Source organism: Phalacrocorax aristotelis, chromosome 3, assembly GCF_949628215.1.
Source record: "Phalacrocorax aristotelis chromosome 3, bGulAri2.1, whole genome shotgun sequence".
NCBI classification, from domain to species: Eukaryota; Metazoa; Chordata; class Aves; order Suliformes; family Phalacrocoracidae; genus Phalacrocorax; species Phalacrocorax aristotelis.
In genome coordinates, this window is record NC_134278.1 from 73,149,163 (window position 1) to 73,177,026 (window position 27,864).

At 35.8% G+C, this 27,864-nt stretch overlaps 1 protein-coding gene across 9 annotated transcripts in view; it reads right to left on the reverse strand.

Annotated features, from left to right (window-relative positions):
- STXBP5 (syntaxin binding protein 5) overlaps positions 1–27,864 on the reverse strand; it is a 106,009-nt gene that overhangs the window by 17,694 nt on the left and 60,451 nt on the right. For 2 of the 9 annotated variants that reach the window (XM_075087997.1, XM_075087991.1), the window contains exons 10-21: positions 27,045–27,199; positions 25,926–25,998; positions 23,677–23,824; positions 23,237–23,304; positions 22,147–22,187; positions 19,774–19,994; positions 18,086–18,264; positions 16,163–16,288; positions 15,525–15,676; positions 7,964–8,029; positions 4,845–4,904; positions 4,708–4,755 (exon numbers count right to left, since the gene is read on the reverse strand). In XM_075087997.1, the coding sequence (XP_074944098.1) occupies positions 4,708–4,755; positions 4,845–4,904; positions 7,964–8,029; positions 15,525–15,676; positions 16,163–16,288; positions 18,086–18,264; positions 19,774–19,994; positions 22,147–22,187; positions 23,237–23,304; positions 23,677–23,824; positions 25,926–25,998; positions 27,045–27,199 (1,337 nt within the window). The remainder of the gene's footprint in view (positions 1–4,707; positions 4,756–4,844; positions 4,905–7,963; positions 8,030–15,524; positions 15,677–16,162; positions 16,289–18,085; positions 18,265–19,773; positions 19,995–22,146; positions 22,188–23,236; positions 23,305–23,676; positions 23,825–25,925; positions 25,999–27,044; positions 27,200–27,864) is intronic. The other 7 variants (XM_075087996.1, XM_075087994.1, XM_075087995.1 and 4 more) reach the window with 5 other exon arrangements.

Below are 27,864 nucleotides of genomic sequence, written 5' to 3' on the forward strand. Positions count from 1 at the left end.
TTCAGTTTTGCTGAAATTTGCTCAGATGAAAACCAGCAACATGCTAGACAACTTCCACGACACAAAAGATATAAATGAGAGAAATTGGAAAAGATAGGACAGAGATCTACAGAGAGCATGCTCAGCATCAGGCTTCTTACTCCAGTTGTACAACCGGGCAAAGGTGATGGTGACTGCTCCTGTTGGGTGTGGCTGTCAGGTCAGAATTTAATACCTCTCTCGGTGGTGGTGGTGGTTGCTGCAGCATTTACAGCCAAGACTTCTGCAGCTGGCGTGAGACAAGGAGACAGAGGCCAGGGAGCCGTTTTGCTCCTCCTGGCACCCTACTGCTCAAGGCAACAGTGACAATATTTTGCCTGTGTTTAGGCCTACATTTAATACTCCTCCAAATTAGAAAACCTAGAGTCACACACAGGCACAAACACATTCTTTCTGTTGCTATTATATGATACTTAATTACATATGCAAGTATGATATTAGAGAACTGTCCAAAAACAATGTTCAGGATTCTTGGAGATTTCTCATAGGTCAGGCTTGAGAGGGCAGGTGGTAAAATATAAAAGGTTACCTTGGCATAGTGTGTTATATTTCAGCATAGCAAGCTCAACCAATTCAATGAAGAAAACCTGAAGGCTGAGACGTGACTGAACTATCAATAGGAATCTGTGGCTCAAAAGTAATAGTTACATTTTATTTGCAGTGGGTTATCCTGAGCTGATAACTTTACAATGTATAGCACATCAGTTTGAAACCTATAGAGTGATTTTTCATCCATTCATTATTTGAGGAAACAGTCTAAGCCCTCTAAGAAAATTCTAAAGATTATAAGGAGACAAGTGTCTTGGTGTTTAGACAGACAAGAGAACAGTTTACGTAAAGCCTATTTCACTTAACATTTCGTGACAAATAAGCAGCTTAGAATTTGTTAGATATACCAAAGTTTCCAATTACTCCATATTTGACAGCTACAGAGGAAAGATTCACATTACCATATCAAGATGCTTAAAGAATTGAACATTGTACTGGTGACAGTACAATAGAGATTAGGTTATCAATGCTGAAATCTAAATTTGATGTAAGAATAATAAAACCATTTCACAAGAGAATGTAAGAAGATATGTACTTGGTATATCCAAAATTAGATCAAAGTATTAAAAACACATTGGAAAAGACAGTCTTACTCTGGCATTAGGGCAAATGAGAACTTACGAGCATCTGAAGATTTTATTCCCTTAAAACAGCATTAACAGTCAGGGACTCTAGCACTGTTTGAAAAGTTTAGGTGTACACTTAGAATGTAACAAACGTGAGAAACCTTATGTCAGTAGTAACAGCAGGGATTATAGAAGGTTGGAATTAAAGCTACTCCGCTTAGATCTGCCTACTAATATTGCTTGCCATTGTTTTTAAATTTATAAACTGCAGAACATAAATAAAACCAATCTTCCTGAAAAGTATTTGACATGCAGTCTACTAGAACACCTATGAAGGTCTCAGAGCCTACAACATTTTGCATGCACCTTTACTAAAGCTTCTTCCAAAAATGGACATTACAATACCTCTTAACTTCTGACCTGATTTGTAGCTATATATTTAATCGCATATATCTCTTCATGCCAAGTAATTAACTGACCAAAGTAAGAGTAAAACAACTTAAGATTCTGCTTCCACTGAAGCTGGATCACAACACTTTTCTAAAAATTATGTGGGCTTAGAAGTTAAATAATTCCTACCAATTCTTCTTCCTGTAAGTTCATCTACACTTGGTACACCTCTCTACTACTTCACAGCATGTTGCTTATACTTTCAAATATTTACCATTCCTAAGAGAAATCGCTGCTTTTAATAGTTGCCAGAGTATTTTCTATAATTTCTAGAAATGGTTAGTTAAACCAAGTATGTCCTTATATCCAAGGTAACTGCAATTTTTCTGATCATCTTTGCTCTGATGCAAATAAAAGGGAAATGTGACCCAAAAGCAACATATTCACAACCAGTCTTTAACTTGAGTTAGTATCCATTCCCTAGCACAGAAGATTCACAACTGAGTTTAGAAAAAAACAGAACACCGACTGATCTTAATGGTATATATGGCAAAACTAAAGTGTTGGTACATGAAGCATTTACATTTTATTTATGCTATTGTTGGTGTCTTAGATGGTTTTTGATCCTTTAACGAAGCAAGAATCCTCATCTGATACTGCCACTAATAATAGAAATATGTAGAAATGAAGATGTCTCTACATAAGTTTGAATAAAGTGATTAAATTGGCAATGGCTTCATATTTCTAAATGCATGTGTGTGATGGTACCACCTTACAGCCCTATGACTAAAATGGAATTACTTCTCACTTTGCAGGCAGTATTCTCTTACTCACTGTTCCCATGTGACAAAACAGGAGTGATATTAACAGCAACTGAAGTTATCAGCGTAAATAATTCTTGTTCGGTTTTGCAATCCATTTGACAGGTTATATTTCACATACTGACAAAGAACGGAAAGTACTTGAACTGATTGCACCATATGCCATTTCAAAGAGCAACAACCATGCCACGTACATCTAATTCATCCATGTGAAGGCAGTTGATGGTAAACAATTTGTTTCAAGCAACATAGTGAAGTTAATGACAAGCGGGACATTTCACAAAACTCATTGTCCGTTCACATTTAGTTGGCAATTCAGTTTAAAACAATGAAATGCAAAAACATGCGACTAAATACAGAAGAAGGTGTTTTACTTATGTGGAAGAGCTTAGAATGTAAGTTCAGGAAGAGCCATGCAGAGCAGACACGCCAGATAAGGTATAGAAAACATGGCAGTGAAAAAACCAAACAAAAGAAAACCCCCACAAAACAAACAAACAAATTCGTTGCATGGCATTGAACCACTCAAAACTCTAACAGAATACAGATGAAATAATTATGTTTCTTTACGCTTCCAATAAACCGTGCAAGTTACACAAATCACAGTATGGGCTGACTGGGAGATGCTTATGAATTACACATTAAATGCATTACTATCTCAATTAACTCTGTGTAACTTACACCCTGAAGAATGCATTACTTGTAAATATATGTTTTGCTTTTTTAGCTGTGAAAAACATTCAAAATGCTTTCAGTTGAAAGGCTTCAAGCTGGAACAGATGTCAATAGTTCGAGAATTGTCATTAGCTTGTTTTATTAATACTGTGGTGTTAGTCTTTGAAAAAAGTGGAAAAAATAATAAAGTCACACTCACACACACTGTTTTTTTGCACAGGATAGGCTGTCTTAAGTTCAGAAGAGACTGCTTTGGGACAAAAGGGAAACATTACCTCATCAACAGGCATTTACAGAATATGCACAAGTGTTTTCCTCACTAGAAGAGCTGAGCATAAGTTTCTAGTTAGCTGGAATTTCCTTGAGGAGAACGTGTTAATCAATACTCATGTAAATTACACCCAATTTTTAATTACAGATGACTTGACATAATATATTATTGACAACCATTTGCTTTCTTGAACTATATTCAGGCTTCCACTGTCTCAGAACTCATTGTCTCTAACATTTCTGTTATTACTGCAAGGAGGGCTCAAAATACTGCTGAGCAAAGGGCATATTCTTGGTCTTCCTCGTTCTGTACCTCAGATCCCAAAGATGACTTCATCACACTCATATTTCTCTCTCTGAATTTTGAATGGTTATTCTTCTCAGTTACTGAATTGCAATGAAAGGGATTAATGGTTTAGGATAAAAGTTGAATTGCCAAACAGCAAATCAAAGTGAGACTACAGGAAAAGAAATTTTGCCCTCCCTAGTCTTAACCTATGATTCAACACAACCTATGAAATAGTAGGTTAGCAAACAGCAGTTTCAACCTTTTGATCTGACGAAAGAGATGAAATGAAATCCCCCTACAATGATATACCAGTGCACTACAGAAAACCAAAATGAACCATTTACACAGTGATTTGGAAATGAAAATAACCATATCCCAATTAAGGAAGAAGAGTCCCTTTCCCAAAATTAAATCACGCAGCCTCTTGCCTTTATTTATTTAATGGCCCACTTGTCAGATGCAGAGTTAATTTCCATTCCAGTCAAAAGGGTTCAATCTACCTGCATACAACATATTCCAAGGCAACTTTGTCACCGAATTGTTAAGACACAAGTCTGGAGCTGGTAGGTATTGTGTCACTGTTGGATGCAGAAAAGTAAATAGAGTTGTGTAACAGTAATAGATATGTCTATATGACCAAGTCCTCTTCCAGATGACTAAAAGACGACATGATACTACCTCTTATCTTGACCATAGCCACATGGAAATCTGGCCATATGGCTATGAATGCAAATCAAAAAGAAATTAAATGAGCCACATGTTCTCAAAGAGAGCGTGCCCTTTGCAAAAGTAGTGGAATAATGTTGTGACTAGCATAGACTGAACTCTTAGTACGGATTAGAATTTCACCCATCCAGAAAAGAGATGCACAGTTGTAAAAATCAGAGAATTTAAACCAACAATATCCTTGATTTTTTTTTAAATTATTGTGCCCAGTGTATTTAGTACAGAAGCAGCCCATAGAATTACCAATTAGCATAAAGAATGAAAAATTAATAACTGAATGCATTGAAATTGGATTTTTATTTTGTTTTTTTTGCTGCTGGGTTAGCGTTGCATAGAGGAAGGCACTAGATTAGGAACAGAGCAGAATTTTTCTAGTTCCTACCTATGTCATTGGTTACCATCTTGGAAAACTTTCTGCTTTTGGTCTTCACTGTAAATAATATTTTAATAAAAAAGATCAAAGTATTTCAAATGAAGAACTGAAAAAAAATAGGACTATAGAAAAGAAAAATACTGTACCCTTTTCTATAAAATTATTCGTTTTTTGATCATCATCAGAATTGTTTGGTGAACCAGAACCTATGAGTGAAGACAGAATGAAACGGATATACAAACATTTATCTTTGACACAAACCCAATGTATTAATACAAGCTTTGAGTTTACGAAAGATACAAAGACATATTAAAATATCAAGTACTGATACTGGTATTCTCTGTAGCTGTACCAGATACTATAAAATCCAAATTATTTTGGTATGACAGGAATTCTGCCATACCGAGATTAACCACAAGAACTATAATGCAAGGTACAATGTTGCACAGTGCAGAAAGTTTATTGGTAGAAATATTTCTCTCATTGAATAAAGTGTTTACATTGTATAACTAGACTGCTGTCCTAATCATGGTTCCAAACACAAACATTAGCCTAAATTATGATTCACAGAATACCGCTATAACAATAAACTCAGGCTCTGAAAATCTGCTTTTTTCCAATGCAGTAAGTCACTGTTGGGCCACAGTTCTTCAGATATTCTGGAGACAACAGAATATTCTCAGAGCCAGTGCTGCCACCTGGGATTTTTCTTAATCCTTAATACTGAAAAACCAGGGGTGGCTACATGCCACAACTTGAGGCTTACCATTGTTATGAAATGAAAACATAGTTCAACTAAAAAATGTTGAATGTCATTGGATTTTATATTGTGGAAGCGTAAAATAAGAATAGAACGCTAACATTTTGACACTCATGGACGCAAGAACGTGACAGTTTACAAGGCTATACAATGTTTTAGGGGCCAGAAAAGTGCTCCCTGAGCCTAAGCTTATTACCATTTAACTTCTGTAGAAAAAGTAGAAGCTGAAGTTATTATTTCTCTTGCATTTTCACAGTATTTCCATAGGTCTCTGTTATTAAAACCGTAGGATAATCTCCTAACTTGCATAGACAGGTAGTGCCTTTCACAGTCATCTCAACTATATAACCACCCACTAGACGAAGTCTAACGGAAGTTAGCTTCTGCTTCTCTTCACCTGGGCACAGAAAGGTGGAACTGGTACAAGATTTAGATAACTTGAACAAATGCAAACTTAATAAAAAACAGAGGCTGGTCTGTTTTACAGATTCTATTATAATATATACACTCAATTGCCAATCCCATCCTCTAATCTTAAAGCTACTAACAAGCAAACCTTTTGTGCTAGTGTACTTTCCTCTTGAGAGCCTCTAAACTGGAAAAAGGTCATTTAAATCTGGCCTCTGTCCTGCACCTCAGGTTCGGCAATACTGTGCAGCTGATTCCTCCAAAATGTCTTTTCTTATGCCTCTGAAAATTGAATGCCATTTTCAGACCTCTTTCCAGTATTGTGCTCTTGCCCAGGAAAGGTATAAACTTAAACCAAACTTAAGGGACTGCAGCTCTTCTCTCTTCACAAACATCACCAGAAGATTCTCCTATCAGGAAGGTGCCTCCCTCTGAGTACCTTTCTCAGATCAGAACTGGAGAAGCATGCCGTGAACCTTATCTCTGAACCTTATATACTGAGACCTGGGAGGAGAGGACAGAACTAAGGGAAACAAGGCACAGTCCAACCTCACTACTTCAAGATTTTGTTTACAGGGGAATGCCACAGCTGCTCTCCCCCTCCATCTTTTGTACATTCACTATTTCTGGTACTTTAGACTTATTTCTCTCTAGTATTGTATGTGTATCTAAGACATTATATACTCTTTTCACAAAATACTCAGTTGTCCAAACTTCTAGACTTTATTCTAATATGAAGTAACTTCAAAACGGTCTTTCAGATAGTCAACTCGTAAGTTGGAGATTGATTTCTACCTCTGCAGGATTAGGAATTTCCCCCTAATTCTGTTTCCTTTCAGGACATTTGAAGCCATCTATTCTCAGTTGCCTCCTTTTTTGATCCTCTGAAAGAAATAGTCAAATTGCATTAATTTTAAACCTGCTTCAGCTAACACAACTCAGACAGGAGGGCGGAAGGGGAAGCAAATTGTTGAATTGAGAATTTTTCTATATAAACCTTGATTTTCATCTTCAGGTCTGCTTTCATTGCACCACTAGTGGAAATGGTGAATTAAGTTTTACTCTACTTTAAATCCAAATTATGAAAGAAACTCTCTAAATCAAATTAAATAGTGTTTTAAGTTTTAGCGGTACCAGTTGGAAGTTGTTTGGGCTGACATTTGAGTGATGCTGGAGCAAGGGGAAAATTGAAGGCTTACAGCTCATTAGCTGTTCTTTGTACATATTTTATAGCTGCCTATCAGAAACTAGACTTAGCCTTTAAGTAGCTCAAATTCAAACATGTTAGTAAGAATTATCATCAGCCTCCTCAATCTTGACAAAGTGATTTTATGTAACTGCAGCACTGCACAGCAAGTTGTTTACAGACATTGGTCTTTATATTTAAAAATGAAATAGGAAAGATACACTTTATTCTAAACACCACATAAATGCTTGCATTAAAAATGATGCTGAAGTTGACAATTTTTAGCTACATGAAATATTAATCTCGAATACTATATATTAAGTATGCACTATGAAGTATTTACAGGGCGATAGCCTCAACTAGCCAATATTAAACCAAATACAAAATAATATTACATATTGCTGAAGCTTTCATTTAAAATATTCACACAGAGTAGTGGGGACTGAAAACAACAAAAAGGAATGAGGATGTTAAGTAGGGAACTCCTACTTTGTAAGGATGCCAGTTTCTGAAGACCTCTGATTCCAAAGAAAAATAGTGATTTACCACTTATGAGGAAGCAGAAGTAAACTAGCTCTTTTTACAGAAATAATCTTTACTACTTTTGAGGACTCTGAAACACAGTCACATGAACTATTACAGGAATTTGTGCATCTCATCAATGTTTCAAAATTCCATTGCCCAGTATGTTCCCTGAAGCATAAATATTTCAGATTACCTCTCTCTTCACTCATCTTTATGACACAGTCCTATTGGATCTCTAAAATCAGCCTTGTTTTAAAAATGCAGTTGTGCAACACAGCAAAATTTATGACAGCTCAGTTTGAGAAAACAGATTTTTATACAATTACTTAAAGCATGCCATCTTCTGGGCAAATAAGAAGCTGAAGATCAGAGGAAGTTTTGATTACCTGAAGTGGGTGATTTGCAGCGATCTTCTGGCACCATTGTACCTTCATTAATATCACAAAGACCTGCTGGAACACAGAAGACAATGTATAATAAATATAGCTGCTATTTTATCCTTTATTCCACTGCAGTTAGGAGCTTCATTTCCTATTAGCTACAAACCAGCCAGCTGTGACGATATTTCTTTTACTTTTTTTTAATTTGGATATTACCCACAGTGACTGTAGAGTCACTTTTTCCTAATAAACTTTTCTTTACAAAACACACATCCTCATTAAATTTCAGTGAAAGCCACCGTATTTTCAGGAAGACAGACTTATCAGAACAGTTATTTACATACTACAGAATCTACTAAGTTTTCCAGCAAAACTTACTGATGTTACTTACAGAATTTAGGTTCTAAGCTGCTTATGAAAGTGTTCTTCCTTGTACAGAAGAATTTCACTAAGTTCTTACATCATCAAATCTGATCATTTAAATAACTGCAATATGTTAATATCTAGAAGCTTATTCCTACCATTCCAATGAAGGATGTAAAGCATACGAGTCCACAATCAGATGCTAAATATTGAAGTTACCTCATAAGACCCGAAATATTATTCCATAACACTAACTAGAAATATACAAGCACTTTTTCTATTTTCCTTTTTGACAAGAAATTGCTGTCAAGACTGCCCACGATTAAGAAAAGTGAATTTTATTGATATTTTAAGGCTAGCAATGCATCTTTAGGTTTATATAATAAAGTTTTTCTTCAGAAATTTTATGATTTGATACTAATGCAAACAAGCATGTAATGCTCAGAAGAAATATTTGTTAAAATGAAAAGTTTTTGCATGCACACAAATATTTCAAATAGTCAAAAAGCTTAGGAGGTGTAATGGTAATGGCTAAGGCAACAAGGGCTTGCACATGCAAAGCCTGTCTATACAGCTGTACTCTACACATTCACACGTGCATCTGTACATATCTGTTAACAGAAAACAAAAAATATGGGAACAGCACTACTCATCTATCAAAGCTTTAGAATTTCCGAATACTAAACCAGAAGTTAATTATTTAAAAGATAAAAGGTTCTCCTGGAACATTGGATCAATGTGGAACACACTAAAAGTAGGCTGCATTCACACAGTTTCATCTATGCAAAGTAGGCTGGTTTTGGTTTTTTTTTTTTTTTTAAGATTACTAAGAGCGTGTACAGCTTGAACCTCAAAACTCAATGACTAGGATTTGACATGAAATTGTCAAATGACCAGAAGACTTGGTTAAGCCTACACTTCACAACAGTCCAGGAACTGATTTCAATTCTAAATGTATGGTGAAGTCCCAGGTGGAAGCTATACCTTTCCACTACACAGGAGAAAGAAAAAAGCAATTTACTTATTTATTTACTTATCTTTCAGTACATCCATGAGCACTATGGGATAATCATGGCATGTGTTATCTAACAAAGTGTGATTTGACCTCTGAAAGCACTTGAGTTTTAAACATGCATGGGAGTCTAAATGTTTTTTACTAGACAGGGTTGTGTAAAAAGAATTTTCAAAAATCCAGGTGTTGCTCTCCCAACAAGCAATACAAGTTTTAGATAGCACCACCGCGGGGAGGACAAACTCGTACTGTGCTTTTAGAAATAGTTGTGTTTCTAGATCATGCTCCTTTGGGAGCCAAACTGTACAAATCCAAACACGCAGTTCAGGAAGTTAATTTCCTCTCTCCCATAAATATTTTAACTTTTTATCTTCATAGGAAGATTTTAACCTCTTATACTAGTTCTCCTATGAAAAGTGAAACCCTGCGTTGACAGGAATAGTCTGTAGCCAAGAATGAAGTCACACACCTGCATGCTTGATTTCTTTGTAAGAAGTCTTGAGGATATGATTTGATTAATATACACCTTAATAACTCATATCAACTGATCCAACAGAACCCTCCCCCAAACACTCTCTCATCATAAACCTATATGTTAATTTTATGCATTAGGTAAGATTTATCCCACTGAAGAGTAAGTGTGCAATGTGACAATCATTGTGGCACATAAACCTTGGAAGTCTAAATAATAGCAGTGATGGCTATGCTTAAGAGAGAGAGAAGAATAAACAGGAATAGATAAAAATTAATTTTACCTAGGACTGTATTAGTAATTAAGCAGAGAGTAACAAGAACAATCCGAGTTACATCTGTGAATTATGGGGGTCTGTCCACAAACAATAAGAAGAAAATGGTGTAACAATTGTTACTGCTGTTCATATAAAAACCCCAGGTACCCTGACAGAAGCAGTGTGTGCACCAGCAGTGAGACAGCTCTCCTGGAAAAGTTCTCTGGTTTCAGGCTTACAGCATACCTGCAAATTGCTATGGATTACAAAAGCAAAGTGATCCAAGATTTTCCATTTCAGAACTGCAAAGACTACAACCTGACTAGAACATAAATACATGGAAAAGTGACCTTCTAACAAGCTTTTAACTTATCACTCTGAACTCCAGTAGCAAATTTGAAAAACCCCAGAATTAGAAAATATCAAATAATGTCATTAAAGACAAAAATTACCATGTGGTATTAAAACCTCCCTAGAATTACAGCTGAAATTAACTGATGTATAAAGTTTCACAAGACATTTGTCAGTATTTCACATAGGCTTTCAGAGAGATATATCTAAGAAACCTCAATTTAACTGGAAACCAGCCTAATTAAAAATTACAACTAGAACTAACCTGATATAAAGTTATAAAAGTTAGAATTAGAAACTATTAACCTGAAAAATGGAGTAGAAAATCCTCAAACCCAATAATCAAACTTTCCAATTCAGTTTTGGACTTGGCTTAGCCACAGCTGATGTTGGTCTGGTTTAGTTGATGTTTAAGTTAAAAATTCAAATATAGTTCATGTCCAGACGCAGTTCAAGAAGAAAGGGGACAGGGAAAACAAACAGAACAAGCAACCCCACAAGAGTTTTAGGCACATATTTTCTTCAGGTTTGACTCAACCCCAGTTCTGAAACCCTTGTATATTCCATTCAAAAAGAGGCTTCCTGATGTATAATAAAAATTAAAAGAAGTCACAGGCATGCAAGAACTGCTTCTGTTTTTGTCATAATCCTAAACTGCCTCTGGTAGAACTAAGAAATATTAACTTATAAAGAGTTGTATAGTATTGTACTAGTTGAGAAGTCACCTAAAACCTTGTAACTCCCACCAATAGTAGGTTGCAAGAGTTAAGATTGGTGTCCTATGTGAGCTTAATTATGTAACTAAAAAATTAACAGCTATCCATCAGTTTTGGAGCCGAGTCATAAAATTACAAATTGTTTGATAATTTGGTACAAATATTGGCTTTCTTTGTGGCTTCTGTCAAACTTGGCAAACAGTATTTCAAGCAAAGGTCTCTAAACAGCGCAACCCTCCACTGTATAGTTTTCATCACACTATAAAGCTTTTACTTACACATGCTGTGTCTTTTGACACATGACCGAAGTTGTTTCCCCCCCCCCCCCCCCCCCCCCCACTTATGACCTCAAGGCAAAGGTTGACTTTGTTTTTCAACCTTAACAACACCTCATGACACTGCCTAGCAGGCCTTCACAAAATACATATACAGCATGCTTCATGAACTATAAATTCCCACCCAGAACATGTGAGTAATATACCTGGTATGCATCACTCAAATTCCAAAACACAATCCCAACTGGGAGCTTCTATCTGTTGAGCTAGCCTGAGATCACAGTTTACAGTCTAGCTAGTGTAGAGAGCCTTGTCTCTACATAGATGGTGCTTTAAGATGGGAATCTGAATTTCTTCTGAGTAGAAAAAAAATAAGATGACAAACATACATCATATCCTTGCAACATAAGTGAAGGGAAATATCACATTTTTTAAAAAGTCGTCTTAAAGTCTCAACTGGTTGACTCAGGACATGCCTTTTACTAAATTATAAATATGCTAAAAGATACTGATGACCTATTAAATAGACATTTTATGCTGGAAGATACAGAATAGCAGGGTTCTTAATCAGGAAGGACCAATTCCTGCTGTGTTTTTTGGGCAAAACCTATGGAAGTGGTTGAGTAACAGTGAACGATGTTTTCCTACTTCCCTGTATATTGAAATAAATTGATTTTTGGTTCTGCCAATCTTGGGATACAGTGTACAGTAACAATATGCTGCTCTGTTGAATGCTATCTGAACCTGAAATTAATGTAACTAATCAAGAACTTGCCTGAATGCATCATAGGCTAGTATGATCCCCCCCCTCCAATATGTTATTGTCTTGGAAAATGGAGAATATACCCAGTTTCTCTAAAACAACCACATTAAATACATAAACACCATTTCCAGGAAGATCTAGAAAGTAAGTACTAATACTCCCTGAAGTTATTAGAGCTGTAAAATAGTTGAAAATATCTTAATAGAAAAATAAATTTAGAAGTATTAAAATACAATTTTTAAAGATAAAGAAATCAGTGAAGGCATCTCTTTCAGAAAAAACCAAGGGAGCATAAGTTCCTTGCATCTTTGAAGACACCAAACAGATATTAATGTTCAAGAAAGGGAGGATGCAAAAGTTCTGACTAACCTTTAGAGTTCTAATCCTATAAATATAGCAGAGGTTGTTCTTTAATGTAGCAGACTTATTTGTGGAAATAACAGCAATAATAATTATTGAATTATTGAAGACTGGGCAACACATACTGAAAGAACTACAAATAATGAGAAATATTAAATAATAACTCTAGAGAAGTTATTTTCAGGTTTTAAAAAGACTATAGCTCCAGCTAATCAAGATATTGGGAGGATGATGGAGGGAAAGAGAATTAACTACATGGTTAAGAAATTAACTCCTCCATACAAACCTGTTTTATTCCTAAATTAAATAGTCCAGGTAAATTCAGCTTTACCTGAAGTTGGCTTCAGAAACTAGTTTCGGGACTTCAGCCCGTCTTCTGGTTCCCTTCACCATAATAAATCAGTGGCAGACCCTGGTTTTCAGTTCTGTATCATCTTAAGGTGGAAACATTTCTTTTACACCTAGCTACCTTTCTCCCTCAGCTGCAGAGGACAGAAGACTACACAGAAAGCACTATTTGGCTATCGAGCCTACCCCTCTCTGAAATGCTTTTCTTCTTTCTTGTTGGGGAAAAAATAGCAGAACTAACAGAATGGGTCCACATTCTCAAGGTGGTTTGTTTTTCTTTTTCTTAACTCCAGGTCATTATTCTCTTAGCTTAGTTTTATTCTGCGATCCCTCATTAAAATATGGGATGAGATTACCTACCTCTGCCCAAGGGCTGGGAGAAAATTGGTATCCTAGGGAAAGGAACAATGTTATGCTTTTAAAAATCAACTTTATGTTCTCCAAATTCTTGGATGCTCTGAATGATGGAACAAAAGGTAATTCATGGTTCTGATGGCCTACCTCCACTGCATAGGCGCCTGAACTTAAAAACTGCTTGGAAATCCCACTGGGCTGTGCAATGCAGATACCTCCGCTCTTAATCCCTATGAACAACATCTTTGTAGAAGTAAATTTTCATTTGTAATAGACAAATCACTGTCATTTACAGTGTTAAATAGAAATATTGTTATTAATCATCATCTCTAGTAAACAAGAGTTCTGAAGCTTTTTCTTCCAGAAAGGGGACCAACCAAGGGAAGCTTCTAGCCTCAGATCTCAAACCAGCTCTAAGTTCTGTAAGATCTTGGGTCTGTAGACATCAGTTACTTCTGAGACAGAATCTCCTTTTGATTTTGATATTTATTTAAAAACACAGAAAGAGATATTACGATTGCTTTCTTTCCTTCAAGTTTCTTTTAAAGATGCCATGAACAAGAAACATGATAGATGTGTGATGGATTAAAGGTAAGTTTCTAAAAGTAAAACAATTACTTAAAATGGACTAACAAAATATTTATAGTGAGTGAACAAGTCAAAAAAATCAAATTCAGGTGTTCAAAAGTATTTTATTGCCATGAGATGACTTACTTATGTAAGAGGTGCGAAGCTTTTTCACAGACTCTGAATATAAGTTAGAAAGGCCGCACATGCAAGAAGCCACTGTCAGCATACCTTTATGAAGCAATGAGAAAAGGAAAGACGGAGACACTAACAGTACATTTGAGACAGAAAAGCCAGCAGAATAACTTGTATAACCAGGTTTATAAAATGCTTTTGCCATGCAGATAGCTAATATTAAAATGTAAGATGAGAAAAATGAGTTCACGTAAGTTATATTCATGAGCAAAAAGAATTTCATTCATGAACATCTTAGAGACACAGTTTAACTCAGTTAGGCGGATCCAATACATTAAAATAACAAAATCCAAGAAAACAAAGCAAGTAACGTTTAATACTCCAAAAGGCAGTTTATAATCTAAATGCATGAAGCAGAATTTAAGCCCTTTACTCCCAAGAGGAGCTGACACAGTCAACCAGTAAAGTTACTTCTTTTTCTCTTAAAAAGTAATTGTTAAATTTATTTATTAGAAGAAAACATTTTATCTGACAGGATACCAACTGTGTATGCTCTGCTCTACATTAATGATTTTTCAACCAGCTTCCTCAGTTGAAATAAGTTGACTAGCGCTAAGCGGACCTTTCTCAAATCAATGATTTACTAAAATAGATCTTAGAGAATCCATTTCAATTTGAATAAAATATTCCCTAAAGAACTTACCTGGACTTTATTCTGGATCTCAAAAGAAAGCAACCAACACTAGAGCATGAAGAAGTTTTTTTGAACAGTTTATCTCCTATTGAAAAATAATCATTTGGGGCAGCAGTGACATTGTTTATCATTCTGTCTTTAGTGTTTTGCAAAGTATCCACTACATAGCAAGAAGGAGAAAGTAATTTTAAAATATGAAACTTTCCTTTTGGCTATAAAAAGCTTGGAATTTGACTGAAAAAGATCACTTCAGCTGCAAAGAAACACCCTTCTTCACTATATTTTTAAATCAAAGTCCTTTTTCAAAGATCTATTTTACCAGTTTGTATGTGGAAGTTTTTCGTTCATGTAAATCAAAGGCTTCCACTCAAGCATAACATAAACAGCATGCACAACATAACATGCTTCAGCTTATCAAGGACATTTCTAGCCAAATTTAAAATAGGAAGCCAAAAGAGCCCAGCAGATACACTGGTTATCTGCAAACATTAATGGGTTTATACAACCATGAGATACGGGTACTAGGTTTATCGGAAATACCAGGATACTTCTACTACTTCATCCTGTATTAAGTTAAAATCTTTAAACCACATAAATCCATCGTACATTTATACTTATATCTATTCACATAGATAACGTTTTCCCATCGGATTTTTCTTAAAACATACATTACACTGGAAAATAAGTAATGATATCAAGCATCAGTAGATTCCACTAACCAACAGTTTTGAAGGAAACATGAAGTAACAAGCCTGCAATACTGACATTAGGGATAGATCAAGAAGAAAGGATGAAACCGCAATGGAGAAAAGCATGCTTATATTCAAAGAATATACACTAATAGCCCTGATAAACTCAGAAACAAGGCACAGTTGGTTAAAACAAGTTTTGGGTTACTCGCCTCCAGATGGTTGCCGAGTTTTTCGGGGAGATCGTGGCTCCCTGCGATAAGGATCATTGGAGCCATATAGTTCAATCGTGCCTAGGTTCAAGAGCACTGTCTTCTGGAGGTAATCAACCATGGCAATACCATTACAGTTTCCAAAAACTACTCTGGAAAGAGAAGTGGAAGGAAAGATAGTGCTAATCAAAGGTTGGTGAAGTTTTTCATCATTACTTGTTGCTGTTCAGAATTTTAAGACTTCCTAATTTTTAGGAATTACCCGAAATCATGCATATTTATAAATTACTGTTTTAGAATGCAGTATTGTTTAATTGTTCTCTTGTAAACACATGTGACACTGAGTGGAGCAGACCACCATCATTGTACCTGCCAACCTATATGACAGAGCCTTAAATGACTTTTACTCTTGACTGTACGGTGCCAGCTGAGGAAGTGTGATGCTGATTTGTTTCTGATGTTAGCATCATCAGGATCTGCAGTGACCCAAAAGGAATTATCTTTTAAGCACAGGAGATTGACTGCCTCTCTTGTGCTGCTGTGCAGCTCACGTGAACGCATATGGAGACTTAATTTTTAATAGATAATTTTAAACCACTTTAACAGAATAATGAAAAAACAGTGCAGAATATACTTACAGGCCGTACGCTGAGTTGACTGCTAAGCTGGTTATCTGTTGAGGAGGTTCTCCACTCACCCACACTAGCTGGATAACTAGCTCAATTTGGTAGCCTGGAGACTGCTTGAGGGGAGAATTTTTAACTCTGTGAAGTAAACAAAACATGGTATCTTTTTATGATTCTCTACAATCTCCATTTTTATCTTATGTGCTCAGAATTCATTATATTCCACACCACACTGGACTTCAGAAAGTTGGAAAACTGCAAAAAACAAACTCATAAAAGTAACCAGGAAAAACCCACATTGGAACTGGTGATTTGCTTCTTAAGGGCTCTTTTGATTCATTACTTAATTGAAAATTAAGTAATGATCACAAATATTACATTTCTCCCCTCTTCAGAGCAAGGTATAATAGCTTTTAGCATGCTGTATTGACTTGAATAGATAAAAGGTGTTCAGTGTCTAAAAGGAAGGTGTTATCTATTCTTTTCAGAGTTCCCAAAAGAGAATGGAAGAGAATGGAAGGGGGTGAGGGGTGCATGTGGCATAAGCGTATTGAAAAGGGAAACAGAAACACAATATATTGAGACAAATGCAAACAAAAAGCTGACCATATGGTAGAAAAAAGTGAAAGCAAGGTAAGCTATTATAATGGTAGACCAGTTGTATGGAATGAACCTGGGAATGGGGGAACTGAAGCTCCTGGAAAGATTTTGTTTGCATGCTGATGAACAAACTTATGAATATCCTGTGGAACAGGATTAGGTTTATCATTTTTTGATGTGAAAAAAGTTACATAGAACATAAGCTCCTCCAGTTCCTGAATTCTCCTTATTTTACCCACTCATTCTCATTACTGCATATTTTGGTTTGCCAATATTTTACAAAAATTCAGAATCTTACAGTTCTACTCTGTCCAGTCTTCTTTAGAATATACTGTCATTAGAAGACACTCCTGCAAGCCAGTACAACCAACGTGATACAAAAACTCCCACCCAGAGAAAACAACTCCATCAGAATTAGTTATTTTCTGGATGTATACACTCAGAATTAAAATCCAAGTTGAGACCTTAAAACTTCAGAAAACAGGAAGTACATACCTAACTTTATACCCAAAAATGAAGTTCAATGTACATTTGGTAAGGAAAAGGTGATGGTTGAGAGGCCTCATAATGCACTCTTATAGAAGGAGTAAAAAAAAGATTGTCTTCTTTTAACTTTCATTTCTCAAATAAGTAAAAGTTCTTACATTGAGAACTTTAAGGAAAAAATTCCCAACTGAAAAAATCTGAAAATTGGTCAAAGACATAATTGCAACGCAACGTGCAAAATGAAGATCTAGGAGAATGGGACATTTAAAGTGTTTCCTGTTCCCAAAATACAAAGTAGTTCCCTTAGAGTTATAGAAAAATGTTTATAAGCCTAGAAAGAGTTAACTCTTAGTTATCTGTAAGCATTTTCATTAGGTTCGGTTTGGCCCTAAAAATCTGTGTCTCTGGAAAACTAACTGGTGAAATCTATTCAGACATACTTGGCCTCAAGTTGAAGAGAGCCACAAAACATTAAGTTGCCTATTCATTTCAATGGACAGTAAGATTTCAAAGTCACTATATTGCTGCTATTGAAAGTGTTTGCTGTAAATCATGAGCATTCTATAACTATGATAACACCTATGCCAAAATTTCCTAAAGCAAGCAGCAGTCATAAGATAAGAATTTTCAGATAGTTTCTTTAAACTTCATAAGCTGATTTAAAAAAAAAAGATTGCAATATTGATTTCTTAAAACAGAACTCAGCTTTCAGGTATTTTGAAAACGTTCTTCTAAGAAATAAAACATTTTACCAACAACGACATTTCTGAAGTAATATCAAAATACATATATTCTCACCACATATTCTTGTGAAGTTTCACACTCAAAAGTATAGTAGAAGACACTTACTTTAAACATGGAACATTATCACGAAGTCCATCAGATGAACTGCTACTAGTAGATGGATGAGACTGGGGAACGATGGATTGAGGATTGGAACCTGTGCCTGGAGTTGGTAAAGGTGGCACCTGCTCACCGTCTGGAGACTCAACATCATTTATTTCATATAACAGGCGTACTTCCAGCATCTGTAAATGAAAGTAAAAAAAATTATCAGTAAGTTGTGCCTTTCAAAAAACTAAATACAAAATAAATGAAGTGCATCTGAAGATACTAGTGACATCCAGGACTCTTCCATCTTCTAAAAGATAACAGTAGTTTAATAAACAGTGCAACCTAAACACACACGTGGTCTTCAGAAATATGGTCGTAACTACTACAGACTGAATATCTGAAGTTTGTTAAAACTTAAAAATCTAACTTATTTCACAATATTTGAAAGCTTGCTGCTTAATATTGGAAGGAAATTGAATAGTGGATATAAGACCCATTTAATTATAACTCTGCACATCATAAATTCTCAGTTAAAGATGACTTGTTTTACGTAGTTCAAGAATGCTAAAACTAAGAAGAGCTGAAGGCATGTAGACAGCTACACTATATACTGTTGTAGCACTCTACACATGGGACTTAGTTCAATGTTTAACGTTGCACTGAACTAGACCATACATTTTAAGGAACTGTAAGTTCATCATAATTGCATGTTTCCTTCTGCTGTGTCTATAACTATTAGTACTAATTGTAGTGCAGTGTAAAGAAAGTTTTCTACTGTTTTACTCTTGTCATCTGAACGTAGGACTTAAATCGTGGACTGAAGCAAGAGAGCTAGACAGTATTTTTTGAAAGCATTCCCAGTACTGAAGAATAGTTTGCTAGGGGCTGGTTTGTAAGAATAATTTAGGAAAACCTATTCCCCGAAAAGGGAATGCAGTCATAAATAAGTAAATACCAGAAGGGAAAAAACATGCCTCATCTCCTTAAACTGAGACTTATCTGAAAAGGGCAGAATAAGGAGGGCAGGGGGAAGAAAAAGGCAACTACATTATGATAATACTTTACTCAGAACATATAATATTCTATAATTAAATGGCTTCAAGTTAGCTTTCAGCTCGTGCATTCAGATAAGTAAAGTTGCAGGAGTGTCTCTGATTTAATAAAGGGCTTCTCAAACTCTTGTAACAGAACTCATCATTGTACCTTATACAGAATAAAACAGTGACACAGCAAAGTCCTTAACGAACCGTAGGGCATGTCTGCCATGCTTCTACTCTTCTAGCTCTGCATACTGCAGAATTTTTTGCCAAGATAGCTCTTAGTTGTTAGGAATCAAGGGGAAAAAAATGAATCAACTCCCTAAAAGCTTTGCAAATTCAGTTCCACATGTCATTCACTTCTGTTTTAATTTTACCTTTGATACAGCCAGGTTTTGATCGACTATTTGCTTTGATAGATAGAACAAAAAACTTATTGGCTGCAAAACCTGAAAAAGCGAAAGAAAACTAAAACCTTGGTGTGCAATTTTCAGTTTTGCTGAATTCCGCAATTTATTTTTCCTCCACAAAAATACATCTCCTTACTTTGAAGCAATTGGTTTTGTCCATTTCACTAATAAAATGAAAGACAATGACAAACTAAACTGCTCTAACAGTCTTATTACAGCTAAATCCTACAAAGATTAAAATGGTTATACTAATTACCGGAATTACTTCTGTTGTCACTTCCTGCTTGCTGAACCTGTAAATAATGACATGTGCAGAAACTCCAGCTATGCACAGCATTCTACTTTCTGGGCACCATGAGATGATCTGAATAGCATATGGATCTTCATCTACGATATCTGTGTTTGGCCTGTCGTCTTTATTCCGTGACTTTTCAAATACTTTGGCTGTTTTTAGTTTATAGAGTACTTGCAGCGTTACTAGGAACAAACCAAAAGAGATGAATATTAGTTTTGATCTAAACAGATATTTTTCTCTTGTTAATTCTTCTAAATTTAGAAGCTTCTCTTCATAAAGCCACTATATTCAACAAAAGAGGGCAGAGTAGAAACACTGAATATTTGTGTTTACTGCCCATGCAGTGCACCACTTCCCAATGCAGGATCAGTTAGTATTAAAAAAACAACACAAACAAAAACACCCAACACACACACCCCACACAAAAAATCCCCACACACAACCAAAACAAAACACCACTTTTCATAAGATACATACTAAGCTGCAGTTATAAACTAAGCCCTCACAGCTTCTCAAGGTTTAACTATACTTAGGGTTATAACAGTAACATCTAGTTACACATGCCATACTCACAACTTAAGACTCCCTATCGCAGAGAAAGGGACAGTCCTTTCCTTTCTTCTTACAGTATTTAACTCCATAACCTCTCACCTGTGTTCTCAGACTTAACAGCTCAGCTCCTCCAATTTTTGTTTTGTGCTGATCATTCAAAAGTGCTGTCCCCTGATCAGTCCACTTTTTTCTTGATAGCACGTTTCCTAGAACTGTTCTAGTGAGACCTTGCTACAGTTTAAAATTGTGAAAGTATTACTCCATGTTGGTTTTATAGATATTCCCATTTATTTATCCCAATGATTTTCTTTTTCGTGCAACACTGGCACTGCAATCCATTAGACCTCCAATCTTTTTTCTCCCAGAACATAAGTCCTGAGTGTAAATAATTGATCCTATATTCAGATAAGTGGCCTTGGATGCTATTCAATAATTAGCAATATAATTTTCATTGTAATTCTAATTCTTTCTTACATTCCCTTTCAACTGTCTCGGTGTTGCTTTCAACCTTCACAGGCATATTCTCTAGTCAATGGCGCAAATCACTACTACAAATATTAATCATTCTATTAGGAAAACTTAATTTACATCATCCTCTGTCCTCCTCCGTATTTCAGTAGTTTTACCTGAATCACATTTCCCTAGTTCATCTGTAAGATTGTGCTAGCAGAGATTTAGAAGTTTTAAAATCAAGATACAGGATACCTGCAGTTTCTCCCCTTAACAAGGTTTTATTTATTGGTTTTAGAAAGAAACTACATGTCTTTAACAGCATCTCCTTTTGATAGGTCTACACTGAAGAGAATTTAAGTACACAATACTTAATTTGGTCCATCCCCCCACCCTCTTCTTGTTTTCCCCTCTCTCTTGCTCTCTCCCAGGTTCCACCCCCACCCCAAACTGAAATTAAAGACCTGTAACACTCCAAATACTCCTCCTCCCAGTTTTTAAAACATATACATTGCATCTGTTCCCTCCCACACCCACACACCCCTTAGCATTTTGGAATCTCACCAGTCTTCCACAAGTTTTCAAAGACAACTGATAATGATTCCAAGATTGCTTCATACAGCTTTTAAGTACCGAGAGTACAGTCAGTCAGAACTAGATGAATTAAGACATCTAACTCTGTGCAGTTCCTTCTAATTTGAATTCTTACTGCATTTCTTACTGTTACCTGTGTAGACCATCAGATGCAATTGACCCTTTAACTGAAGAGACATGTAAAATGTTGCCAGACTCTTCAGGCCTGTTCAGTGTTCCAAAGAAAGTGTTTTTATTTTACTGTTCTCCTCCTGCCTTTCTTCACAAATGCCTAGATCGTTTTATTAGCACAAACTGCTACTGGTTCCAAGTCTCATTTTTAGGTACTGTAGATTTATGGGGAGCTGATGTCTTATAAACACATGCCTCTCTCCTGTCTAAAAAGACAGAAATAACTTACTGAAATTCAATTGTACTAAGGAGGAATGCATTTGCCTGTCAGGCCTTTCTATACTCAGTGATGTGCTTCTAAAAAAATTGTAGAACTCTTCCATTCTAGCTGGCCCTTGGACTACCAGTACATCTTCACTGAGGGGGTTAAAACAGTGAAACAATTAACTAAGAAATAATGTTAATTGTATTTGATTTTAAATCAAAGTTTCCTATGGAGTTACTGGCTCTACATGAGGCAGGAAATAATGAGAATGACAAGTCTGCAAATATATTCCATTAGAGAAATCAGTAAGTTTAGAAAACTCCTACTACACAGGAAAAAAAATCTCTACTGAAAACACTTACTTGCTGAGGCATCCCAAAACTTGATTGACCCATCAGCATGCCTATGAAATATTAAAAAATTAATAAGATGGTAAAATGGTTAGTTGGAGTTTTAGATCTCTCTGCTACTGATTAGAAAATATGGCTGACATTCTGTTTTTATTAGTATTCTTAGTGACACTTTACTTTCATAATTTATTAGAAGCCAATATTTTACAAACATGCGCCCCAATTACTTTAGACAAAAGAGGTTAAAAAAACATTTGGAGGCTAACTCCCTGAAATTCCACTGTACTAACACTAATTTACCATTTTAAATACTGATTTCAGTTACCTTCATTTCCCATAAGCAGTTTGATATACCTTACCATGTGTTTCCTAAAAGATGCCCTTTATTTGGCATGACACTTGAAGATACCTAAATATACTGTATTTCACTGTGAGTCACCTAACTTGCTTGTTTATCCTTGAAATTGAGAATCAGATGACTAGATTTTTTTCAGGACTGTCTCTCAAAGCCTCTGCAATGTGTAGTATAAGGTGACAGTAATCCTCATTAGGGCTAAAAAACTTTAGCAGAACTCTCACTTTCCGTGATGCACTGCACGCTTATAAATTAAATGTTATTTATGTTCCTTAGAGTAGTATTAGAAGGGTCAGTCTCAAAAGAGATCAAAACAACAGATTTAAGTGTTTGGTTGTCCTTTTTAAAATAAAAAGCTTGGCTTCCCTTTGAGAACTGAACTCAATAACTATTTAATGGACTTGGTAACGCTTTAAAACACTACTCAAATATTTTCCAAAAGTTAAAGAATGAAAGATAAGTTTCATCCAAGATATACCAATAGCAAGCAGACAATCACAATACCACATAATAACAATCCCTGCAAAACACCCGCTATAGTTTTGTTCCTACCTTCTTTTCCACATTTTGCTTTACTTTCTTGTTAATGCCTCAAGAAGACTATGTAAATGATTTGTCTGGTGAACATAATTTCTTAAATCATTCAAACCACTGTTAGAACATGGTTTTCAGTAAGAGGAACAAGATATTATCACTTCTATTAGTCAGCTAAGAAATTTATTACTACTACACTATGGTGTCACTTACCCTGTAATAATTATCTCTGGATAGCTCTGAGTGATCAAACCCCAGTTGCCTCCACTGATAGGCCATTCCTGGAAGATTAACAAATACACTGAGGAAGAAAATATCACACAATGCAAAGGTAAGCCATTGAAATTACTGCATATACTGCAGATTCCAGTATTTCACGTGACCTCAAAAACTAATTAGACTTGTCTACTGGGAGGCTGGGCGAGGGGAAAACAAGGGCTATAAACACCACCCCTGGCTCCAGAAGTCGCTTAGTAATATGGCAATTGATGGGAGCAAATCAGGAAAGCATGACTATAGGCTTGACATATGCTATATCCTCTCTAGATATCTGCCAAAGACAGGACAACGAGTCAGACAGAGCTTTGGTCTTAGTATGGCCACTCTTATGTTGTTTAGAGCTGTTCATTTTCAGTATGTACTACATGTTGCACCTTCTTACTGTAGCCTTGACGTTTCTGGCGAGCTCCAACTGAATACAGTGCAGGTATGAGGTCCACAGGACAATCAGCAAAATATTCACAGCAGGTAACCGGAGATTCGTGTATAGTCAAAGGATAGGGATTCTCAAATATAGGGTACCTTTAATGGATGAAAGGGGAAGACAATCTAGGAAAAAACTTTTTTTTTAAAGTACAGAACACAAGTAAGACATTGAAGATTGAGTTTCCATTCTTTTCATATAGAGAAAAATAAACGCATATCAAATTAGATTATGAATATAGTATGCAACTTTACTGCTCATCCAGTACACTATCAAGATACTCTAGTACTCTACATGGAGCCTCAAGTTTGTACTGTTTCTAGATTATTTCTAGAACACCGCTATTCCCTATAGCTCTATATTTTTGAAAGCTTACTATTTTAACGGCCTGTGGAAAAACTGAAGTTACCAAGTCCTAATTGTAGTAATGCGGAGCTATGAATTTATTTCTAACTCTTCAGTGTATTCTTTTAGGGAGAAAGACAGGAAATTTCACTTCTCACTTTATATTAATATACTGTTCTTAGAAAGTTGTCCAACAGTTTTCATTGCCTATTTGTAACTCCAAGATCACTTTTTTGCAAGTTTATAGATAGCAACACTCAGTCACCAGTTAGAAGCAAACACACATATATATACTCCCTGCCACCACCTCCATCAGAAGAGTGACAGAGCCTTAATGAGGGAAAAAAGCCAATAAAGAGGTAAATATCTGTATCCAAAGAACATTTATCTCCAGAGAAATGCGTACTATGCATATGACTTTTCTGCCCTGTCCCCCCCCTTTTTTTTTTTTTTGAGAGACAGGCAAAAAGAGACACAGCTTCTCAACCCATCTAAAGGAAAAAATAGTGACAACAGATTAAAATATTCTGCATACCAACAACTTTATACAGAGCTATCAGGAAAAATAACAGTCTAAAAATTGAATGAAAGAGAGGCTTAATTTTAGTGAAATATGATAAATCGATATAACAGGGCAAAAGGAAACCTGTAGCAAAAATCTCTTAGTTCTGTTGCTTTTTTCAGGTGTGAAACAATACTTCAATCACAACAAAGACCATTATAAGTCTTCTAAAAATATAACTGCCGAAGATTTTTTAACATGAAATGGAACAAGCCTTAACATAATTTCAAATTTCAGACCTTAAACTATTTTACTTAAGTAAAAACCTTGTACGAACCTTTTTATTTCAAGCTCATTGAAACTTTTTTTATTAATCTTTCAACATATGACTTTTGGAAGCTTAATGCTATTGGTATATCAGAAACCAGTTTTGGACACAGCATATGGCCATGTAACATTGGGGAAGATCTAGAAATTGCTCAGTAGCTGCAGAGATATTAGTTTTAAACTTGACCTCCTTCCAACTTTGACAGTCTTCATTATCTAAGGTATCACCATTGACTGTGAGGATACATATTTATAAGTTTTTGTTTTGCCCTAGAAAGACATTCTTAACAAGGATTTCTTTCTCCTTCATTGATGACTTAATCAGGAACACTACAAAGAATTTATCTGTCAGGTTCCTCTGCTACTTAATACCCATAATAGTTAGTTGTTACTGCCCATACTGATTTCAAAACGCTTGACACAGTTTGCAGGATCCAGAATTTTTAATCACCACCTAATAGAGTGTACCGACTGTTCCATGGACAAAGTAACAAGAGACTAAAAACATGTTAGGCAAGTATTAGTTGTGAAAACTGTAGTAGGACACTACTTTTAAGCAACTTCTTACCACAGTAATAAACCAGGGAGTAGGTGTTACCATTCTAATTTTATGTATATGGTATTTATTGCATCAGTAGTGAGTTACTCTGAGCAATACAGGTAGCAATTTATTTGGCAATCAAATCAGCAAATATTTATGTGGTGACACACTCATAGCACTAATGAAACAACTTCAAAATAAAGTGCGATGATTACAAAGCAGCAGTGAGCTATGAGTAATTTCTGCTAGTCAATCAAGCCTGGAGAAAGTTGCATAATATTCTACTCATCTTCTGCATACTAACTTGAGAAAAGTTGTTCAGTAAAGACTCAGTCTTTATATAAGAAATATAAGGCACCTTATTTAATACTCAAAATATTATTTTCTGGTCAGGGAGGTACTACAGTAGATTAAAAAGCTATAGGAGAGAACAATAGGGTGACTGCTGCAGCCAACGATTAGAAAGACTCCACAAGATTCTTACCCATTTTGTGCAAGGTCAATCAGTACTAAGTCCTTTTCTAGGAGAACAACTACAGCATACGGTTCCTGAAAGTCTGAAAGCAAGAAAGAAAAAGTTACTTATTCCTAAATGTAGGTCTTGCACACACAGCCTCAAGAATGTGATCAATCCTTGCACTCCATCAGTCGAGAGTAGAAAAGCCACTTAGAGGGCTATACAGTTTCTGAGGATATTTTATACACTCCGCTGAATACTCCAAGGTAAGTTTGGAAAAGCCACACTCCTCCTTTAATTCGATATTCTCAATGTGCCAGAACCATTTAAACAGCTCAACAGGAAAAGGAACATGCAGACAAATTTGTAGAAGCAGCATTTTTGAGAAAGAGTTACTGAACAATAACATCCTCCCACCCTCAAACTGCTTTTCCTCATATTCAGTGGGGTTTAAATTTTAGTTGCTTACAAAATAGACTGAAAGTCAGCCAAACTGACACTAAAATAAGAAAACTGGAAGAGTTTCCAGAATTTATTTTGCCCTCTTTCAGGCAGACTTCAAACTCTGAGCTAAGCATTTTTATATACTCTGATGGAAGTTGACAGCTAAAAAACATTGGACTCATCAGAAATATTACACTATTAGTCTGGGACAACTACTTAAACTATGATAAAAAAGTCCCCTTCTGCAGAAGAGATGTTACAGGTTAGTGATGAACTTCATGTGAGTATTGGAATGAAGAAAGTAATTAAAAGTTAAGAGTACTATACAAATGCTAATTGAGATTTTGCATTGACTGGAAAGGTCTTACATGCTCAAGTAAATATTGATGAACAATTTTAAGCTGTAGTTACTGCAGCAGATGTGTAATGCCGCTTATTGTCTGCACATGCTTTTCAGATTAAAAAAAGGAAGAACCATGCAACCAGTAATCAGCATTCTTCTAGAAACAAAATAGGTTTTATAATAAACTATTCTATTATGATGCTTTGGGAAGCAGACCCAACAATAGGGATAACAGATGTTGCTGCTGCAGTGTGATCCCCAGAGATAAACCACAAAGGCAATAGTAAAGACTATTCTGAGGGGATAAGAGTCCAGAGAGAAGTAGTTGAAATGCTGAGAAAGATCGTTACAGAGCCTACCATTAGGATATGGTGTTTCGCAGAGGGTTAGAAAATCAACAATAGAATAATCCATTTCTAGCACAGCAGTACTTTTCCCATGCATAACTGTTAAACAGGGTCTTCTTCCTACAGTGTCATATGACAAGCCTCCTGAGAGGATGATGAAAGGCTCCCTGAAATAAAGAAGCAGCATTTAGGATCAAGCCAAGATAGTACACAAAAGGAGACTGGGCAGTTTTCGTAACCTTATTATGAAGTTCAACGAGATATCATTAAGCAGAGAGATGCAAGAATGATGTAAACCAGCTCTCCATGCAATGTGTAACTTGGGTATGTACTTCAAAACTTAAAAAACAGGAGTTAGACTACAGCGCACGTCAGACATTTCTTCCCAACCTTTCGTTCTATATAGCTATTTAACCACCCTTTGCAACTGTTTGCAAGATGAGGGTTTGGGGTTTTTTTTGGTAAAATTTAGAATTGTTTCTTTTCTACTGAACTGCAGATTCAGATTTGCCAACAGCCCCATTTATCCATTTTATAAAATATTCCAGCGGGGTCAGGAAGAACTAGTCCCATTTACTTCCTGTACAGAATCACCCTGAGTTTTAAAGGATGAACAATTTTGCAAACAGTGTAAAGTAATTTTGCAGTCATAATATGACTGACTTGGAGAAGCAACCAGCTGCTTGGTAAACTTCAAAGACCCAAGACCTTTTAAGTAGCAAGGACATAAATACATGCCCATAATTCTCTCACCACACATTTACTGTGGACATTTTATCCATTTCCCCCCCTACCACCATGCACAAAATTCAAGGAACTACCACGTCAGAGA